Here is a 20,501-nt window from a genome sequence, read left to right on the forward strand (position 1 = left end):
CGGCCGTTCCAATCAAGAGTGCTGCCTTGAGCCGTGCCACCCTCGCTGCAGTCAACACTGCCATGCCTGCCATCCTCGGACGAAGGCATCGCTAGAGAGCGAGAGCGAGAGAGAGAAGATACGAGACAAGTGCAGGTCTTTGAAGAAGAGATGAAGTGAAGAGATCTTGACTTTGGTCAATCTCATAGAAGTAGAGGAGAGAGAAAGAAAAAAAGAAAAGAAAAAGAAACAGTGAGAAGAAGAAGAAGAATAGAAGAGAGTGGATCCGCTCAGGGTCGGGATTCAACTCCAGGTTCCCCCATCTCACAGAGTCATTCCCTCTCGATCAGACGTGTTTCCCCCCCACTTTCAGTATCATGGTTTCTGGTGTTTGCTACAGGTTCTTGCTGGAAGCGGAATCGGTGGCACTGGCGCTCAGTACTCCGGACCTTGAGCTGTACTACTGGCCTCTGCCCCCTTGTCTACCTAGCTCCCTATGTTTTGTGTCGTGTCCTTTCCCCCTTTCCCCTGACAGTCCTTTCCAGTCTGTCGTGGCTCCCCCTCTTATCTATTCGCTGCCGTTTTAGTAATTCATCATGTTTCCCCCCCTAACAACAACGAGTGCCTGTTGCGAGTACGATGTGTGTGCAATGTTCACTTCCTTCCCTCTGCTCGGTGATTTAATCTTCGGGGTTCTGCGATCCTCTTCTCCTCCTTTTGAGGTACACGTGCCAAGAATGCAGGAACATCTCGTCAGTCAATTGCTGACCCCTTCGCTAATCTCACCGCACTCGTACTCGCTAAGGAGCGTGGGCCTTCCTCTGTCAGCTGCTAACACCCGCGTCAGAATTGATCGGCAACGACGGCGGTTACCGAGTCTTGCCTTGACTTTACTTTTTTCATTGCAAGCGAGGACGCCGCACTTGAGACGACACGCGAGGCGAGGCGAGGCGAGGCAACGTGTTCGACTCGCACGCGCCTCGCCTCCCTCTTGCCCCCGCACAGTACTTCTTCAGTGTCAGTAGAGTAGCGACCCCACCACTGCCTTGCCTACCCTCTCTGCGCCTATCTCCGGACACACGATGGTAACGGACAATTCGGCGCCAAACGCTCGAATGTCTTGGTTCAGCAGTGCGACTGTTTGAAAGCCGAGTGGGGACCATGAGCGGGTTTCGGGAGGAAGAGCAGAGGGGGAAGTCGCTTGCCTGTATCTCGCCTGCCCACCTGCCCGCCTTGGCATCTCCCCGCCTCCTCGTGGGCACGCAGACAGAAGATCCCCTCGGCGTCTCCCCTGGGCAATGCAAGGAACGTCGGTCATCTATGCGAACCTGGAGTTGTCGCTTTGCTCTGACGGCGGAAGCTGATTGATTGCCTCCGAGGGCAGGGTGTGCCGATCCTAAAGGTATATAATTGATCCGATGGAAGTACTTTGCTTCCGAAGAAGAACCTTTCTGTATCGTCCTCGCCCTTGCTCCCTCCCTCCCTTCTCTCCTCTCCTATCCACTCCCTCTCCTCTCTCCCCCTGCTCACCTCCCTCCTCTCTCTCCCTCTCTGCCCACCATGCACCGCTCCACCTTCTCCTTCCTTGCCCTCTTCAGCGCCATCCTCGCCCTCACGGCACTTCCCTCTGTCCTCGCTTCTCCCATCAGCGAGCGAGCCAGCTCCAAGTCTGGTTCCACCTATGGAGTCGACGCTGCTGGATTCAAGCATGTCCGCACTGCCAAGAAGAAGCTCAACATCGTCTTGACGTGAGTGTGGAGTGAGAGATAGGAACGAGGGGTTGCGGAGATTGAACTCGATTGTGGAATCTGTTTCCTTGAGTAATGCTGTATACCTACACCTCTTCCACCTTCTTCTGTCCCATCCTTCTTGCCTTTCCAGAAACGATGACTCTTGGGCGTCTGCGAACATTCGTGCCACCTACTATGCTCTGCGCCGAGCTGGCCACAGCGTACAGATGGTAGCCCCTGCGGTCCAGCAGAGCGGCAAGGGTGGTACCATTGTCCTCCCTACTTCCAACCTCACGGGTCCCGCAGCCTTCAATACCGCCCCTGCTGGTGCTCCTTACTTTGGTCGTAACTCTTCCGACTCTGGACTGGCCTACTTCAACTCTACCCCTGCTGCGACACCCTTCTGGGCTCTGGACCAGGTCAAGCCCTTCGGTGGGAAGATTGACCTCTTCGTCTCGGGACCCAATGAGGGCACCAACTTGGGACCTTTGCTGTACACCCTCTCTGGTACTCTCGGTGCTGCTTATGCCGCTGTAGGTAGGGGATACCCTGCCATGGCCTTTTCTGCCAGCTCCACTATGCGCGATTACCATACGCTGGACCTCAGCTCTACCAAGGATGAGTCTGGTGAGTACAGTGGGGAGAGTGGGAGGAGTGAAGCTGCGATAGGAATGCCGAGAAGCTTATCTGACTCTGCCCCTTGCCTCTTCCTCACCAGTGATCATCGGTACCGCTACTGCCAACTTCGTCAGCACCTATGCCGACGCCCTGGACTCCAAGCCTCTCCTTCCCAACGGTCTCGCTCTGAGCATCAACTACGCCTCTCTCAACTCGACTGCTTGCCCTTCTCTCAAGGCCGACTTTAAGCGTACCCGTCTGACCGGTGGAGCAGAGAGTGACAAGCTGGTGCTAAACTCTGCCGGTTTCCCCACCTATGCTGCCATTGTTCCCAAGGGTGGACTCAACACTTGCAATGTAGGCGATTGCTCTCTCCAGGGCGAGACGGAATGGGTGGCATCGGGAGCTTGCAAGGCGTCGGTGAGCGTCTTTGCGGTAGACTATGATTCGCCTAGTGCCAAGGCAAAGTCTCCTTCCAAGGTCATTGATGCCGTTGCCAAGAAGTTGAACAAGAAGAATTAAAGAAGGGCTTGGTCAGGCAAGGGGTGAAGGTCGAGTGTTGTAGAAGAAGAGTGTGAGAGTGAAGATCATTCAACCAAGTTCAATGCCAATGTCAATGTCATCATCTGACTACGCCTAGAGTGTGGCACTATTTCTTCGTACTTATTGAACGGTAGACGTAGCTAGCTAGAGGTGACGACGACGACGATGCTGACGCTCAATCACTAGGGAGGGGGTAATGCCATACTCTTCCCCCCACGCTCCACGCTAGACATGCTCACTGCGCCGCGTCGCGCTTTAAATTGACGTGCCGCCGGCCGAGCCGAGGAACGTGCTCCATCGGCTCAGCAGGAGCGCAGCGGGGCGCACGCAATCGATCGTGTTGCTGTTGCTGTTGCGGTGCCTCTGTGCCTGTGTGCCTCTGCGTGTGCCTTTAATTTCCCCGACGCCGAAAGGGGCCCACGTCCCCGGATTAGAAGGGAACGTGTCAGACGACGTGGACCACTCCACTCCATTGACTCACCCACCCAGTCGCACACACTTGCACGCCCTGTGCCTGTGCTCCAGGGCCCCCCAGAATGCCTTGTGCGTGGGTGGGTGGGTGCCCTGGTCGCACGACGTGGCCCCTTGATGGAAGAGGGGGGAAGGGGGGGGGAGCTGCAGGCAGATGGGCAGGCGGGGGGAGTGTGACGAGGGCCAGGAGGAGACGCACACGACGATGACGACGGAGTCAGAAGGGCAGTCGTTGAGCTGTTCAAGGCAGGCAGAGTGCTCATAGCCAGTCACATTGTCCACTCAGTCGATCAATCACTCACTCACGCACTCAACGCTGAGCTTTGCCCCGGAAGGTGCCGATGGGAAAAGGGGCAGCACGTTACCACCACTTGCCCTTGTCCTTGCCGAACTCACACGCACGCCCACACCCACACCCACACGACCCTCACCGCACGCAGGAGTCAGACGAAGAGGGGAGGGATACAGCTACGACGGCTGCGATTCTACCAACCCATCTACATCTCCCTCACCATCTCACACCTCAGCCGGCAGTAGGAGCAGCAACTACACTAGCACCAACCACCAGCCAGCCAGCCAGCCTCGCAATGAGGTCACAGCCACTGGTATTCCCAACTCTACCTCTCCCACCAGCACCTTCCTCCACCTCCTCCTCGTCATCTTGCAATCCCTACAGTAGTCGTCCAGCAATGGGTCTCTTTCACCCTTCTCCCCCAATTGCCCACCGTCCACCTCCACCTCCTCCTACCATGGCTCCTCCACCCTCGAGGGCAGCGGCCATTCTCGCTAGTCAGGCGATCAAGAAGGAAGCTACTGGGTCAGCGTCAGCGTCAGCATCAAGCACGGGCGCAGGCGCAGGAGCTGGTGCAACTCTGGCGTCCACGTCGGGCTCATCCCGTCGGACCTCGGCAGCTGCAAAGGATAACAAGAGGAGGGCTACTCACAGTCAAATTGAGAGGAGGAGGAGGGAAAAGATTGTGAGTTGCAGTGCTCTAGAGGCACAGAAGGCGCCGTTGTGCAGCACTGAGAGCTGACGCAGACTTCTACTCTCCGCTCCCCTCGCTGATCCATTCAGAATGATCGCCTGATTACACTTCGCAACCTCGTACCTGCCTGCAACGAGGAGATTGCCGCTCGACAACGTCTCGAAGGAGGCGGAGGCGAAGCAGGCCAACCAGCCAACGCTGCCTCTCCCACCACTGAAGCAGGCGCAGATGAAGCCTTGAGCGGTCCAGGAGCGAAGCGCAAGAGGAAGCGAAGTAGGAGAAAGGTAGTCGAAGAGGCCAAGGACAAGGACAAGGATGCTGAGCCGGAGCTGGGAATGCACAAGCTCGACGTTCTCACCCATACCATCGATTTCATCTACCAGCTACAGGCTCGTATTCAGGAGCTGGAGACGGGCAAGAGGCCTGGGAAGGCACAGAGGATAGATAGAGGCGAGACTATCCATGATGATATAGTGCAGGACACCACTACCACTCCCCCTCCTACTGGGTTTCTTTCCCATTCTTCCCCACCTTCTCTCGCTCCTCCCTCCTCGACAGCTACGCAAGTCCCAATCGACGAAAAGCACCCACGTGGCTTCACGCCTGTCAAGCTAGGAGGAAACTACCCTCGAGATCTAGGCCATGTGCGAAGCATGTCAGCCTCGAGTGAGACTGCAAGCGAGGCAGACTTACCACTGCCTCATCAGCTGGCTGGCTCTGTCCCCGGCTACGGATATGGGTACAATCATGGGTACTGGTACGACTCTTCCCCAAATTTTCCCGCGGCCGCTTCGTCCTCCTCGGCGCCGTCCTCTTCGTCGAAGGGGACCAGCACTCCTGCCTCTAGCGGGGGTCTGTCCAGCCTTACGAGCCCCTTTATGAGCCTCTCTGCCTCTTCGCCCATCTTTCTAGCTGGCAATGGCAGTGGCAGTGGGAGTGGACGCAAGAAGAGCTTTGATGCAAGGGTAGCAGCACCATCGTTTGCTCTACCCCCTGCTGCCATTCCACTGTATGAGGCTGCACACCCTCACCAGCATCATCACGGCGAGGTGCGAGGGCAGCATGGGTCTACCTCGTCCGTGCGGGACGGTGTGACTCAAGAGGAGGAGTTGGCGATGAAGGGAGAGGAGGACGAGGAAGAGGACCACGAGATGGTCCCCGGGGACGAGTATCCATCCTGGCCCAACAGCAGCAGCAGGCCGCCCACGGGCAAGAGTCCCGAGCCAGAAGCCTCATCGGCAGCTCGTCTGCTTCTGGCCATTTCTGCCTCGCCAGAAGATGCACTGCGGCCAATTGGCTCGCGGGTTGATCCTCGAACCAATGGTACGACAGCGCCACCAAGATTGACGAGGAGGAGCACCACCACCTCTTTCCACGTGGATCGGCCAGAGATGATGATAGGTCGAGGGCTGAGTAACGTCTTCATCGCCCACTCCCACTCCCAGACCCAGTCTCAGTCCAGCGCTACTTATCCTTCCACTGCAGCTCACACTCAGTACAGGAGGTGGATCCCTGGAAGCGCGCCTGGTGGGTCGAGGGCTACCACTGGCGGTGGTGCAGCTGGCAGGATAGGATCGCTGCCTAGCCCACCTTTGCTGGCGCTTGATGATCAGACGGTGCGAGAGTAGTGGTGAGGAGATGTGCAAAGAGGAAAGATGAGAAGCAGCTCCTGTGCTTTCTCTACACCAACACGCACTCTTTCTCATTCTTTCATCCTTCCAACGTGTCAATACCACAATTTAATGCTTCACTATCGCTCTACATTATACTCGCCCCCACTCGACAAAAAAGACAAAGACTGAGACTAGAGCTCCTCGATGACCGCCTCGTAGCTGCTGGGTAGATGACTGGCGAACATGTCCGTCGCAAACTCTGGCAGCGCAAAGAAGGACAAGGGAGACTCGACGGCAAAGAGTCTGGGCGGGAGAGGACGTCTGATTGCCTCTTCTACCCCGTGGCTGCTGTTGCCTGTCCGTGCTTCTTGGTGCGTTGTCTTCTCTCCATCTCCTCCTGCTCCCTCTCCCCCTGCTTCGAGGTAGAGAGTGCGACCGGCAGGAAGCATCACCCCACCCAGTACCGCCTCGCTCTTGAGCGTAGCACGATCCAGGAGCGTCTGTCTGCGCTGGGTGAGCCGGTGGAGCGGCTGTGCCGAGTGAGGTCCAATCCAGGGCGTAGGAGGGAGAGGAGCAGCAGTGCCGTTCTGAACAGTCCCGTCGGTGTGTGCTTCTCCTTGGCCTTCTGCTCCTGTTCCTGTTCCTGCTCCTGCACTGACCGCTGCAGCTGCCTCAGCAGTCTCTTCTTCCATGGCTCGACGCTTAATGGCAGAGTAGAGGTCCGCTTCTACATCGCTCCTCAATCTCCACAACTCGTCTTCGATGTCCCGTTTCCTCTGCCTCTCCTCTGCGTTGAGTCCACCACGAGCACCACCACTCCCTTCACGTCGAGCGAGACTGCGCCATTTCCACCAGCCATGCAGGACGTGAATGCGCGCACTCTCCTTGTTTTCTTCTTCGTCATCATTCCTGCCCTCTTCACCTTTGTCGCTTCTCCTCTTCCTCTTGGAAGCATCCCTACGTCTGACACGACTGAGCGCTCCCAGCACCCTGCGCAGCTCTCTCGCCTGCCCATGCCCAGCTCGAGGGATGAAGTCGGCCCCTAGCACAACAGAGTAGACGAGGGGTTTAGAGCCACCGAGGGCTGCGCGCGCAGAGAGGGCATAGGAAAAGGTTGCTGGTGGGGCGAATGCGATGGCTTGGATTGGACGACCGGCGGGGAGACCAGAAGAGGCGTTGATAGTCCATGGAGAGGACATTTCTTGGCCACGGTGGCCGTTTGGGGAGTCCCCTCCGCTCTTCTCAGACGCGTTGTACTCGGCCAAGAGCATAACGACAGCGCTCCCAATGGCAGCACCGAGCGAGTGGCCCACAAAGGTGAGCCCAAAATCGGTGTGCTCCCGCAGCGCCTCATCCACCGTCCTGAACAGTGTCGACTCCTTTCTCAGCAGACCCTGCGCAGCCCTCAGTACTCCAGCATGACAGGACGAACCCTCACCCTGCAGCGCCTCGCTCTCTTCTTCGCTCAGCGGGAACTTGGCAGTCCTCATGTCCAGATCGGCAATGATGTCTGAGAAGCTCTGCGTTCCCCGAATGGCAACGACGATCATCTTGCGCACGTGGTCTCGCGCAACGTAAAAAGTAGGCTGGTACAGCTCCTCCAGCCCATTTTCACCCACGGCACTCATCTGCTGGATGTCAGCATGGAGAACATCGTCTGGATTGCTCAGACGGGAGAGGTGCGCAAAAGTCTGGCGAGTGAAGCGGTTGCCCGATGGGGTAAATGTGGGAGGTAGATCGACAATGTGGACGTGTAGACCATAGGCTCCTACGGCGAGGCGAGAAGCCCACTTGATCGTCTTGACGAGTGAACGCGGGGCGTGTGAAGGGTGAGAGGAGGTATTCGATTGAGCTTGAGCAAAGTAGTCACCGCCACCGGACGCAGACGTTGATGAAGGGTAGCCATGATGTTCGCTTGGCCTGATCCGTGGCGTGCGAGTAAATTCCAGGACGTCGACGTCTCGACGCGTGACGATGAGGTCAGTCTCTTCGTCATCCGAGTCACTGGAAGCCTCATGCTCTTCGGTGTGAGGGTCACCCTTTTGTTGACCTCTACCACTCTTTTGCCATCCTTGCAGCAGTGTCAGACCTGAACCTTCGCGGATCCAGCGCTCCTTGGTGACAGTCTGCAAAGCAATGAGCTCCAGAAGACCTCTGCATACCTGCCACTTGGTCAGCCCGGGTGGTTTGGTGCCAGTGACCACCTTCTCGTGGTCCTCTTCGTCGTCCGAGTCAGTTGCGCTCTTCCTTCGTCTGTACCGCTTCTCTTCGTGATCCTCCTCGGCGACCAGCGCCCACTCGCCCTGTATCAGCGCAAAGGCTTCATACAGGCATCGACTGAGTACGGTTCTGCCGGTCAGGTTGAGCACCATCCACTTCGTGAACCAGTAGGCCATAGCTATGTGTTCTGCTACCTCCCAGACGAGGTCGATCAAGTGGGTCACACAGAAGAGGATGAACTCGAAGAAGAATGCGACACCGACTGAGAGGGTCCTCGACAGGTCTACGCTTGAGTCCGAAGGGTCAGATCGTACTGCAAGCTTTGCCGGAGAAGCGGCAGCTGCAGATAGATCGTCCACCTTTTCAGAGCGGCGATGCTCAGGCGATGCGTCAAGCAGCATTCCAGGCGTCTGTCGCTTGGTAGCGCTAGTCTTCCTCCGTCGTACTCGAGGCGGCGACTTCTCATCGTCCAAGGGTTGCAGGGTCAGAGGTGAGGCACAGAGAGAAGATTTCCCTGAGACAGCCGTGGGTAGACTTGGAGGAGACCAGAAGCCATTGCGGGCGCCTTCGGCAGCTATGGAGCTTGTAGGTAGAGGAGACGGCATTACGCTCAAGTGCGTAGGAGCCAGTCGAGGCGTGCCAGGACTCGAGTAAGGCATAGACATTGCCATCAGTGCAAAGGAAAAGGATGGTTGCTGGTCTTGTGGTAGAGGCTGGGGAGACCATGGAGAAGGCGGGAGACTGAGCATGGTGGGTCCAATGTGCGGCTTTGAAGGTGCTCTAGGGGAGGTGGCGGAGAGATAGTCAAGGCCAGCGCTATCATGCGATGTCATTGGAGATGGAGGTATGGACAGATGTACGGGTAAAAGACGAGGAGGTGGCGGCATCGCATAGCGCGAGGCTGTTGATGACCTCCTCGACATGCGAGAGTCTTGAGGGGGAGGATGAGCCTCGTCGACTGCTTCGCCGGCGACACTGCCTTCGTAGACTGTTTCCAAGACGGGTGAGCCAAGGATGGATGGTCGACGAAGATCCTGCGCAGTCAGCGTGGTGGCCGTGTCTGCCTTCTCCGGAAGAGGATCTTGCGTTTGAGTCTCTTCTTGTCTCCTTGCTCGTGACAGCTCCTTTGCCCTCATCATCTCGTGAGAGTCGGTATGTCGTCGTCCCAATTGGGCTCCAGGCCGCTGTGGCCACAAGCTGCCCTTGGCTACCGCTTGCTTATGCGACCGCGAAGCTACGTCGGCGGCATGAGCCGCCTTGACAAAATTGCCCAGTGCCGTCATCATTCCCACCTTGTGCGCTGGTCGATTCCTTGCCGCCAGCCTCTCCAATCGCCTTCTGGCCTCCTCTTGCTCTCGTCGCCTTCTGATGCCCAGCAATCCTTCAAAGGACTGAGGGTCGCTACCGCGGTCATCGAGCAGCGGAGGCGGGAGTAGCAAAGGCAGGTCATCATCGTCTTCGAAATTGTTCGTTGCTGATCTCCAGCCTCTGCCGCCTGGCCAGTCGCCGGGCATGCCAAGGGGCGAAGGAGGCGCTTCCGGTGGCTCGACGATCCCAAATGACGAACCGAATCCGTAGACTGCCGATGCAGAAGAAGCTGGCGCTGCAGAAGAGTGAGCCCTTCTGAAAGCCTGCCTCGGATCCGCCAGTGGATCATGCTGGGTGGTTCGAGCAGTGCTACGTCGAGCTCGAACCTCTGGGCTGGGAGGTCGGGAGACTTCGAACGTGGGCTTCTTCCTTCCTGACTTGACTCGAAAAAAGACGGTCCCGTCCTCGTTACGCACTTCTTCCCCTCTGGCTCGCTTCCTGGCTCGCCGCTCGGCAATGGTCGTACCACCTTCGCCAGGCGCAGAGGGGAGGTGTATGCCCAGTGTGGAAGCCGATACTTGCTTCAGACCATCGAGAAAGGCCCTGTAGGTGGAAGCAAGATTCGCTTGAGCAGTTTGAGAGGGATCTTCCTTGCCATTGTAGCGTTGGAAGCTCATTGCAGAGGCGCGTCCGGTACGATCGCGATGGAGGAGCAAGGTGCCTAGTGCCTCGAGGGCATTGCCGTTGCTCGAGACGCTGCCCTTTCTCCTTCGTACTGAATTGGAGCGCATCTCGCCTCGAGCTGAGGATGAGGAGGTAGCGCCACCTTGCTCTTCTCCATTGCGATGAGCGTCTGGTATGGCTGCGAAGATGTTACTACCAGAGGCGTCATTGCTCGAGTCGTGCAGTGGGTAGAGGGCGCCAGAGCGGGAGAGGACTGCGGATACGGTGACGTATCGTGCTGCCGAATGGGACTTGGTCCGAGCTACTGGTGAGCTGGTCGAAGTGGACTTGGGCGACGAAGAGGATGGAGTGAGATCGTCGTCGGGCGTCTGGGCAGGTGGCAGGGGGTCCAAGTCGTCGAGGTCCAAGGGGACAAGGTCTGGGCGTGACATGGTCAGAAGTGGATGCAGTGGCAGTGGAAGAATAGCAGATGGAGCAGAGTCTTGTATATACAGGTATAACGTTCCGATTCTACTTCGAAAATGACTGAGATGAGGAGGAGAAGTGCCGTAGTAGTCCGTTCACCTGAGATGCTGGGATGCGGATACGAGGGTTGCGGGCACAGTGGAGGGCAAGTCTGGCTACACACGGGCTCTGGGGCTCATCACATCATGCGTCCCTAGCTCGAGTGTGAGTGAGATCTAGGTGATGGCCAGGATGGAGACATTGTGAGAGATGTAGCTGACTGTGCCAGGCAGGGAGGAGGATCGACGAGGTGTCAATCACGCGGGGGGTGGTGGTGGTGCAACGCAGCGGAGCAAAGAGCGGAGGCACAACTCTGCCGAGACGTGTACCACTGCCATGGCAAAGGGGATCCGGAGCCGAGGTGCGCGAGTACGGGCAGGACAGCAGAGTCGTCATGGCACACGTAGTGATGCTTTTACCTACTGGAAGCATGCAGCTCATCTGGGCGTGGCCATCATGAGAGTGGAGCCATGACAGAGGGAGTCAGATGCCACTGCTATTCCCCCCTCTTGCATGTGCCGCCTGCAAAGACCCGTGCAAAAGGGGACCAAAATGCCAAACAGAGTGATACGGTTGACCATTGCAAGGAGAGAAGGAGATGGACAAGTCATCCTTCTGAAGCGACACGCTAGACTCCTCTTACACCACCTGCGATACAACCTCCCTTCCAGCATTGCCCACTCCTGATCCAGATGGGATGTCGTGCAGGACCGAAGTGCCCAGACGGGGCGGCGAGGAGAGTGTAACGAACTCTGTGGGGACTGGTAGCTTGGCCGAGGCGAGGCGGAGAGCTGGTGGCCATGCAAGGGTGCAAAGGAATAGGAGGGAGGAAAGAGAGCACTTGAGGATCAGCTCACATCCCAAGGTATCACTCTCCGCCTACTACCCACCTTCCTTGGCCACTTCTTCTCTAATATCCACATCTCCCCCAACTTCAAACACCACCTTTCCCACTCCTCCTCTAACAGCCCAAAATTCAAATGCTCCTTTACCCTTTCCCATCCTCGTTTCATTTCCCTTTACACAGACGGGAATATCGGGGAAAAGTCGGAGGAAGATTTGTGCACCTTTGACCACCTTGAGTTTGCGCTTCAGAGCCGTCTCTGCGCTCTGTAGCTGCTTGGCGGTCAGTCGTGCGGGGGCCAAGAGACGGATACCGTATTGGCCATTGCGGACAGTTGTGCCTTTGAGGGAGCCGCCGGTGGGGATGGGAACGCGGCCCTTGTGCGCTTTGCGATATTTCGTCCGACGCGGTGCGAGATCGCCGCGGTGCCTCATCTGTTGCTGCTGAGAGGCGATGAAAGAGGGGTAGGAGGACGACGACGAGGAGGAGGATGGTGTGAAGAGAGACGAGGATGCCAGACAAGGGCGATGCGAGGAGAGGAACGAGGTGGTGGTGATGCGCGAGGAAGAGGCAATGGGCCTTGCGCTCACTGGCAGAGACAGCGAGGCCATGGACCTCGTCAGCGACTGCAACAGCAGCGACGACGATGATGCTGACGGCGACAGCATGGTGGTAGCGGCAGAGGACCGAGGAATTCTCTACGAGGAAATGACAACGAGTGGAGTTTCTGGGTAGCGTCGCTGCGACGAGGATATCATACAAGGGAAGATTGACAAGCAGAAGGCACCCCCCATTTCAAAGTCCGCCCACCCTCATATACGAAATTACGTAAGCGACCATCCTCCGGCCCGCCCGCCCGCCTGCCTAAGTCGCTCCTTCCTAGACGCCTTCTGGCTGCCGCTCACTCCACGTCTTTTCGACCATCTTGAGCGCAATCCTAGCCTCACCAGTCACAGGCTGGATGATTGCAGTCCCACTCGTAGCAAGGCCGCCATTGAGAGCATCCGTCTGTGCATCCGGAGAGGCAGCATCACCGCCAATGTCAGCACCTCTAACATGACCTGTCTTGCTCGAGCTTCTGAGGTCAGTCTGCGAGCGGCGAGAAGCTTTGGGCGGGCGGGGAGGTGGAGCGACCGATTTGCTGGGGCTCATATTCGTAGAAGAGTAGTCGGCCTCGTAGGCAGAGCGAGAAGTCGTATTGCCTTCACTGTCTGTACCACCACTCCTCATACGATGCCTAAGCGTCTCGGCTTCACTCGAAAAGGACGTAGGAGAAGTATTGCGCGCTTGATCGTTGCCCACCATGTCGACTGTGGATCGTCGATTGTGGCCTGATTTGTCTAACTGGGCGGCATCCAGTCGAGCAACGGCAGTGGCAGTGTCCACGCTGGGGTGCGATAGACGTGGGAGACGAGGCGAGAGGCCTGTAATGCCATTGGGTCTGCCAAGAGTCGAGACAGAGTCCCGGCGCATCATGGGAAGTTCTTTGCGTTGCAGTGTAGGGGAGGAAGACGACGTAGCTTCACCAGGAAAGTAGCGAGCCAGAGCAGTCTGCGATCGAGACTGGTTGATATCTCGGTAATGACTGCCTGATTGACGTCTCCTTTGCGTGTACGAGAGAGAAGGACTTCGATCGATGCTATCATCTCCTTCAAAACTAGTTGATTGATCCGCAAGCAGGGCAGGGCTTGCAGAATCTCCATTTCGGCGATTCTGACTGTAGGGCCTGCCAGGTGTGCCCCTGAGCGAATCTGCAATCAAGCGGATGTCGCGCTGCTCTCGTCGAAGCTTTGCAGGGACAGAATGTCCGTGCCACCGATCAGCACGACTGCCAGAAGAGTGACCCAGAGTAGCACTCTTGCGCATCTGTTCTCCATGCGTACCACTCGAGACGGGAGTCGCCTGGTTCCTGCCCACTTCTTCTCGTGCAGATACGCTCGAAGCTGTGCCCAGTCGGCTGTCGGCTCTAGAAGAGACAGCATCGAAACTCTCGATCCCTCCCTTGACGGCATCCTTGTCTACTCGGATCATAGCCGACAAGAGGTCTCCCATTCCTCTCATCTGCTTGTCACTGTGCTTGAGTAGTTGAGCCAGCATGCTGTCCATCTCCCTGAGCATTGCCACTCCTTCAGAGTCACCTCGCATCTCCGCCTCAATCTCTCTCTGGATGGCCTGCTGAGCTAGTTCGCGGATGCCTCCATTTAGTGTAGAGACAGTCTCGACGAATTGCCTAGATTTCTCCACGAGATCAAGGGAAGAGGCAGGTGGCTGTTGCGCTTGAGCGGTGGATGGGGAAGTGGGTAGCACGCGAGTTTTTGCAAAGTGTCGCTCGAAGAGGTCGAAGGACACGAGCATATTGCGCTCGGGGGCTGACACCTTGTCGAGGTCTTGCTGGGCGAGGACAGGCGCCGAACTAGATGAAGGCAGAGGATGACGAGCAGAAGCCGCAAATCTGCTGTGCGATCGGGAGCCACTCATTGCGCTGGCGGTCCCTGACATTGCTGCACGAGCAGTGGGCGTAGCTGGGATGCGGTTTTGCCGAGTGCTGTCACTTGTGTTGATGATCGAGCGTGAGCGATCGCCGCCCACTTCCGAGGCTGCGTAATGAGTCGATCGTCGTCTCGGCTCACTAAACTGCGCCGAGTTCGTCATTGACCCAGCTCTCTCACGAGGTGAACGGTATAGAGAGGAAGCTCCCGCTACCGATGCGCTGCGAGAGGGAGGGCGACGGTCTGCCTGGGCAGCAATTCCTCCAGCGTCCTTCACACTGGTTCCAGATGCTGGAGAGCCATTTGTCCCTGCCGATTCCTTTGAAAGCCGCTGCAACGCTTCTCTTCTACCCTGAAGGAGCTTCAGTCGCTCCGAGGTGGAGGGCGATAAAGCGCTATTGCCAGAAAAGATGTCGCTGCGAGCTGTGCCGAGCTTGTAAGAGCTGGGAGGAGCCGACTCGGCAGAGAGAGAAGAGATCTTTCTGATTCGAGCCAACTCAGATGGGGAGAGGGGAGCGTCCGAGCGTTGTGAAGGCACAGGGCCACGATGGAAGTCGGCATCCCCTCCAGTAACGCTGCCCGCCCGCGAGTATGCTCTGACTCCGACGCTGGTGATGGGCCTTGGAAGCGGATTGAAGTTCATCCTGGGGCTACTGGAAGTGCGCAAGTGCAGAGTTTTGGAGGAAGAAGAGTCGGCGAGGATATGGGGGAGGTATCTCTGAGCATGAGGGGTATCGGAGGAGCTGTCCAGCTCAGAGGCATAGGTCCGCCGCCTAGCGGCGAGAGTCCTTCTCCTCGTGGGTACCTCATCATCTGCCACTGACGAGGGAGGTGATGTGACAGGCGACTTTGTCGCGAGTGAGGCTTTGGCGGTCTCTGTTGCCAAGCTGGAGGGGGATCTCGTGCGAGTCCTCTCGCGAGCCGACCGTGAGAGGGGCGAGGACGTTTGCGGAGCTACCTTCTGCTGCAACGGACCACCATTGTCGTCTTCGTCATCGTCTGTCCCTCTAGCAAAGCCTGCTCGAGACTGTGACCTGATTTCGCGGACCTCTTGTTCATGAAGGTCGCTACGACGTGGTCTCGACGAGCGAGCCAGCGACGAGGATGGACGTGCTGATAGATCAGACGAGGTTGAAGGAGCTAATCGAGAAGCACGAGAAGAGACTCTACCGGGCTACAGAGAGAAACGGCGAAAGGGAAGGGGGTGAAGAGAATATCGCTGAAGGGGTGAGATGCAGCGCTCCATGCGTAGCTCCTCGCCGCTCTGTACTCACCGAGCTGGGAACCGTACTCGTACTTGCTCTGCCACTCCTCCTCCTTGCAAGCTCTTCAGACATGCTGCTACCGCTACCACTACTGCTATTGCTCTCGTATCCGTTGAAGAAGGCTTCGGAGAGGGAGTGCCGATGGGCGACCGAGGGCGGATGTGGAAGCTGCTCGCTCTTCCTTCTCCACTTTGTCTGTGCACGAAGGTTCTGACAGCTCCTGGTGAGGGCAGGGTTGAAGGCAGGAGGCGTAGGGAAATTGTCGGTCTTGCGTGGGGTAAGATCGGGGTCACTGTCTACTTGCACACCACTGGCAGAGGGGTGGGCAGCGGGTGGACGAGGAGGCAAGCCGCGGGGGCGAGAGGGAGTCGTCGAGTCTGGGGGATACTTGGTCCGAGGTGCAGAGATGTGACTGCTACTGCCACCAGGTTGTGACCAGTGTGCACTCCTTGGGCCAGACCTGCTGGCCGCAGTGGTCCTGTTGCTGAGTGAGGGCGGAGGCGCAGAGTGGAGGAGGAGGGGGAGATGGTCCGAGGCAGCGGTACCGCGGCGGTGGGCGGTACGGGTGCGGGCGATGGGCGTGGCGGGAAGCTGGCGGGGATCCGACATCTCGTGCAACACACACGCCGCCCGCCGCGTGGCAGACAGGGACGCGTCTCGCTCAGCCAAGGCAGGGCAGGGCAGGCAGGCAGGCAGGCAGGCACGCTCCCACCTCGTATCGTCCAGGTGGTACGGTGCGCCGCAGACAGACAAGGTGGGAAAGGGGCTTCACCAACAACCATGACAGAGCAGCGCCAGTAGATGCACACTGCACCGCAACACTCATCGCCCCTGGACGGCTCGGAAGAGAGACGTGCAGCAGACAGGAGCAATGTACCTTACTTACCTGGACATCACCGCACCACGCTCACAGCATCACTCTACAGCGCAACCTCGCAAGCTCTACTCAACATTCATTCTATAACATGACCCCTGCAATGACTCACTGGGCTCAGGCACACGTCGCCTGAGTCGCACTGCGTTCAGCAATCGATCCTGAAGCTCGAGGCTGCCATACAGGCACCAGTGCTCTCGCCACTGCATCCATCTGTCCGCTCTCTCCCTCCTCCTTGGCAGCATCCTCACTCCCCCATCCTCCACCTCCAGGAGTCATGATCAGGATCCGGTCCTTGGCCTTCATAGCAGCAGAGTTCTTGCCGCCCATGTTGATGTCCCCAAGGTAGCTCTGCGTCTCCTCGTCCCATCTTCGCCAGAAGTTGAGCCCACACTTGGCATCACCCCCGCCCGCCAGGCCCCAAGGAGCTCGACTTCTACGCTCAGAGAGGATCGAGCAGGTTACCGGACGGCGGAACTCGATCTCTCGGATCGCTCCATCTCCTCCCCTGTGCAGTCCTGATCCACCAGAGTCGGCTCGCACCTCGAAGCGACGTACTATGACAGGGTAGCGTCTCTCCATGACTTCTGGATCGCCAATGCGCGTGTTTGTCATGTGACACTGGACAGCGGGAGTGCCCCGCCAAGTAGGACCAGCACCACTGCCGCCGCAGATTGTCTCGTAGAAGCCCAGCGTAGAGCCATCTGCGTCTTGGTAGCCAAAGGTGAGATTGTTCATGCACCCTTGGCTAGCAGCGCAAGCTTCGAATGCCTTGAGCACCACGTCTGTGATACGCTGCGAGGTCAAGACGTTCCCGCCACACACTGCCACGTCCCTGGAAGGGGCAAGCAGAGACTTGGGAGGGATGATCAGGGTGATTGGGTCAAGACAGCCCTGGTTCAGCGGAATCGAGGTCCCTAGCATACTGCGCAGACAATAGATTACCGAGGAGTAGCAGATGGCAGTAGGGGCGTTCCAGTTGCCTAGGACTTCTGGCCCTGTGCCAGTAAAGTCGAAGATGGCCTCGCCCGTCTTGGAGATAGTCACAGTCAACTGGATGGGAGTTCCATCATCCATGTAGTCTACGGCAGTGACGGGCTTCCACTGCCGACGTGCTGCAAATTCGCACAGGATCTTCCTCACTGCCAGCTCTGCCGTCTTTTGGATACCAGTCATCAGCTTCTGCACGCAGTCGAGGCCGTACGACGTGACTAAAGCGTTCAAGAGCTCCGCTCCTTTGTGGCAAGCAGCAATCTGCGCTCGGATATCGCTGATGTTGTCGGCCAAGGTGCGGGTTGGTTGCTGGCCCGCCGCGACCAGGTCATCGAAGAGTAGCTTCTTGAGGCCATCCTCCTGGAATTGCCCACGGTTGACAATCTTGAAGGATTCAATGGGGGCACCTTCTTCGTACAGGAACTTGGACTGCGGTGGCATCGAGCCAGGGAGGATGCCACCGACATCAGCGTGATGACCTCTGCTTGCGAGGAAGAAGATTGGATCAGGACCTGCCTGATCGTCGAAGACTGGAGTGACAACGGTCATGTCTGGCAGATGGACGCCTCCCGCGATTGGATGGTTTGACAACAGTACATCTCCAGGATGCAAGTCTCCCTTCCAAAGATTCATCTGGTACTTGACGGCAAACGCCATTGATCCAAGCATAGCAGGGACGTGAGGAGCATTGGCCACGAGGTCTCCGCTGGGCGAGAAGATGGAGCAGCTAAAGTCCAACCTCTCCTTGATGTTGACAGAGACAGACGTCCTCTGGAGAATTTGGCCCATGCGCTCAGCGATGCTCATGAACTTGGCCGCCATGATGGAGAGGGTGACGGCGTCCGTGCTCACATCGGCAAGCTGGGCCACTGGCGTCTGTGCAGTGCTGGAGGAGGCTGCTCGCATCTGTCGCAAGACTACGTGCTCAGGGAGGATTGCGGCGTCGAATCCTGGTGCAACGACGATCGTTTGCGTCTTGTCCAGCAGTATACAAGGGCCTCGCAGGTGAAGTGTTCCGTCGTTGGTCTGCTGTTCACGAGCAAGCTCGTCGAGTAAGTAGATTGGACATTGCGTCCAGCCTCCAGAGCAGCCAAAGTACACGGGCTTTGTCCACTTCGCTGGTAGCGTCGTCACTGTCGCCTTGGCGATGGCTGCTTCGGTTCTCTGGGACAATGCGTTACTGGGTCTGCTGGCGCCCTGCTGGCCCACAGCCCGCACTCGCACCTCCTCTACGAAGAGTCTTCTGCCTTGCAGAACAAATCCGAACTCTCTTCGATGGTGCTCCTCGAAAGCGGCGAGGAAGGCCCAGCTATCCTTCTCACTCTGCTTCACCATCAAACTTGTGTCGGTCCCCTCGTACCTCAAATTGAGGTATACTTCAGTGTCGATGGAGCTGAAAGGCTGAGCGCCAGAGGTGAGCTGACTCAAGACTCGGGCCTCGAGGTCTGCCACCTTGTCTTGAACGCTGCCGAGGTGGTCGTCGTCATAGACGGCGTGGAACGTCTCCACAGAGTCTTGTACGACGTCCGCTACGGCGATACCGTAGGCGGAGAGAATAGAAGAATGGCGATGCAGGATGACTGTCTCAATGTCCAGACAGCGAGAGATCCAGCAAGCCTGCTGACCACCTGCGCCGCCAAAGACAGCGAGGTTGTGATCTCCCAAGGAGTGGCCCTTGGCTTCAGTCAAAGCTCGCACAGGCTGGCTCATGTTCTCGTTGGCAACATTCAGGAAACCTTCAGCAATCTCTTCTGCCTTCCAGATCCGTCCAGTCTGCCTCGAGATTTCGTCGGCGAGTTCAGTGAAGTGCAGATGCACAGCATTGACGTCCAGACCTTCCGACTCGTTCTTGCCAAATACCTTGGGAAAGGCTTCGGGCACGATTCGCCCGAGGAGCAAATTTGCGTCTGTGACGGTCAGTGGGCCCCCCTTGCGGTAGCAGCAAGGTCCAGGGTGAGCACCTGCTGACTCTGGGCCTACCGCAAAGAGGCCATTCTGCCACTTGAGGCAAGAGCCTCCTCCTGCAGCAACCGTGTTGATGTCGAGCTGAGGCGACTGGATGATGACTCCAGCCGTCTTTGTCTCGAGGATGTGTTCGAGTGTGCCGTCGTAGCGCGATACATCGGTGGAGGTGCCTCCCATGTCAAATCCGACGACGGGGCGAGGGTCCTCCTTGTCGTAACAGGTGGCTGCGTAACCGCAGACGCCTCCGGCAGGTCCACTGAGGATCGCTCGCAAGCCTGAGAAGTTTTCCGCTGCGACCAGACCACCTCCACTCTCCATGAATTGAAAGATGCCAGGCCTGACATTGGTGAAGTTTTGCAAGAGATTCGAGAGGTTTCGCTGCAATTCGGGAGTGAGGTAGGCATCCACAGCAGCCGAATGGGACCGGGACACGACTTTGACCATCTGAGAGACGCGAGAAGAGAGGGATACGTGTAGAAACCCAACTTTGGTCGCAATCTCTCCAATCTTCTCTTCGTGCTCTGGCCAGATGTACGAGTGAAGGAGAGACACTGCCAGCGATCGGAAGCCTTGCACGCGCAGTTGTCGAAGCTGCGCTTCCACCGCTTGCTCGTCGAGAGGCTTCTCGACTTGTATCCTGTCTGTCCCAGAGCACTGGATGACGGCGAGACCAGGTGTCTGGTATTCATTGGCAATGCTTACTCTCTCGTTCACTTCGACAGTGATGCTGGGTAGTGGCTGTGGACGATTGACTGAGAGGTCGAAGAGATCTGGCCTGCTCTGGTCGCCTATGAGAAGCAAGTCTTTGAAGCCCTTGGTGACCATGAAGGCCACTGCTTCGCCCTTCCGCTCCAGAAGCGCATTGGTGGCGACTGTGGTGCCCATGCGAATAGCCTCTACTCCATCGAGATCGATCTTGTGGCCCCGTGGGATTTCTTTGCCTCTTGCCACGGAGAGCACGCGACGGATGGCTTCAGTGGGCGCATCAGGGTAGGCTGAAGGGTCTACGCTGAGGATCTTGAAGACCAGTGGGTGCGACCTGCCTGGAATTTGAGCGTAAGTATCGCAGAAGGTACCGCCTCGATCGAGGGCGATGGTGATGCCTTTGGCCATGATGCGTGCTGGCAGGGATCTACGTTGTTGGGTGGTGAAGGCGCTGTCACCTAGCAGAAGCAGACAGTGAGCACATATAAGTGCCAGGCGCCAAGCTGCTGCTGCTGCGATGGACGACTTCCATGGTTCCCCGGCCCCATTCGTTATCGGCGCAAGATGGCTTTTCCCGGAACTCGATCACGGACATTTCTGGCTGATCTGATCACCGGCTACTTTGCTTTTGCCCCCACAAACTCCGGCGCTGCGCAATCTGCAGCCACAAAATGGCGACTAGATCGGCTTTCTGGGGGTGCGACACCGCC

At 57.6% G+C, this 20,501-nt stretch overlaps 6 protein-coding genes across 6 annotated transcripts; 2 read left to right on the forward strand and 4 right to left on the reverse strand.

Annotated features, from left to right (window-relative positions):
• Nucleotides 1–1,861: 1,861 nt before the first annotated feature.
• Nucleotides 1,862–2,849, forward strand: BCV69DRAFT_253585 (sure-like protein; the record flags this gene model as incomplete). The annotated part of the gene is made up of 2 exons (XM_025490525.1): nt 1,862–2,345; nt 2,428–2,849. Coding segments are annotated over 2 exons (906 nt in total), but the record flags the coding sequence as incomplete, so codon positions are not given.
• Nucleotides 2,850–3,928: 1,079 nt separating this feature from the next.
• BCV69DRAFT_301756 (hypothetical protein) lies at nt 3,929–5,955 on the forward strand (the record flags this gene model as incomplete). The annotated part of the gene is made up of 2 exons (XM_025494593.1): nt 3,929–4,318; nt 4,417–5,955. 2 exons carry the CDS (start codon nt 3,929–3,931, stop codon nt 5,953–5,955), a joined length of 1,929 nt encoding a protein of 642 aa, XP_025345177.1.
• Nucleotides 5,956–6,038: 83 nt separating this feature from the next.
• On the reverse strand, nt 6,039–10,934 carry BCV69DRAFT_285617 (hypothetical protein). Its single transcript, XM_025493448.1, has one exon. The coding sequence runs from the start codon at nt 10,581–10,583 to the stop codon at nt 6,132–6,134; it is 4,452 nt and encodes a 1,483-aa protein (XP_025345178.1). The 5' UTR covers nt 10,584–10,934; the 3' UTR covers nt 6,039–6,131.
• A 457-nt stretch (nt 10,935–11,391) lies between these two features.
• On the reverse strand, nt 11,392–12,255 carry BCV69DRAFT_285619 (ribosomal protein L16). Its single transcript, XM_025493449.1, has one exon. The coding sequence runs from the start codon at nt 12,166–12,168 to the stop codon at nt 11,539–11,541; it is 630 nt and encodes a 209-aa protein (XP_025345179.1). The 5' UTR covers nt 12,169–12,255; the 3' UTR covers nt 11,392–11,538.
• A 124-nt stretch (nt 12,256–12,379) lies between these two features.
• On the reverse strand, nt 12,380–15,863 carry BCV69DRAFT_301759 (hypothetical protein; the record flags this gene model as incomplete). Its single annotated transcript, XM_025494594.1, has 2 exons — nt 12,380–15,163; nt 15,264–15,863. 2 exons carry the CDS (start codon nt 15,861–15,863, stop codon nt 12,380–12,382), a joined length of 3,384 nt encoding a protein of 1,127 aa, XP_025345180.1.
• Nucleotides 15,864–16,185: 322 nt separating this feature from the next.
• BCV69DRAFT_285620 (hypothetical protein) lies at nt 16,186–20,353 on the reverse strand. The gene has a single exon (XM_025493450.1). The coding sequence runs from the start codon at nt 20,197–20,199 to the stop codon at nt 16,246–16,248; it is 3,954 nt and encodes a 1,317-aa protein (XP_025345181.1). The 5' UTR covers nt 20,200–20,353; the 3' UTR covers nt 16,186–16,245.
• Between the last annotated feature and the right edge of the window lie 148 nt (nt 20,354–20,501).

The sequence above is a fragment of the Pseudomicrostroma glucosiphilum genome (genome assembly GCF_003144135.1).
Source record: "Pseudomicrostroma glucosiphilum strain MCA 4718 unplaced genomic scaffold BCV69scaffold_19, whole genome shotgun sequence".
Classification (NCBI taxonomy): domain Eukaryota; kingdom Fungi; phylum Basidiomycota; class Exobasidiomycetes; order Microstromatales; family Microstromataceae; genus Microstroma; species Microstroma glucosiphilum.

Bases quoted from the DNA above. Each gene is read 5' to 3' on its own strand.
- BCV69DRAFT_285617 (XM_025493448.1), bottom strand. From the start codon at position 10,583: ATGTCACGCCCAGACCTTGTCCCCTTGGACCTCGACGACTTGGACCCC.
- BCV69DRAFT_285619 (XM_025493449.1), bottom strand. From the start codon at position 12,168: ATGCTGTCGCCGTCAGCATCATCGTCGTCGCTGCTGTTGCAGTCGCTG.
- BCV69DRAFT_285620 (XM_025493450.1), bottom strand. From the start codon at position 20,199: ATGGCCAAAGGCATCACCATCGCCCTCGATCGAGGCGGTACCTTCTGC.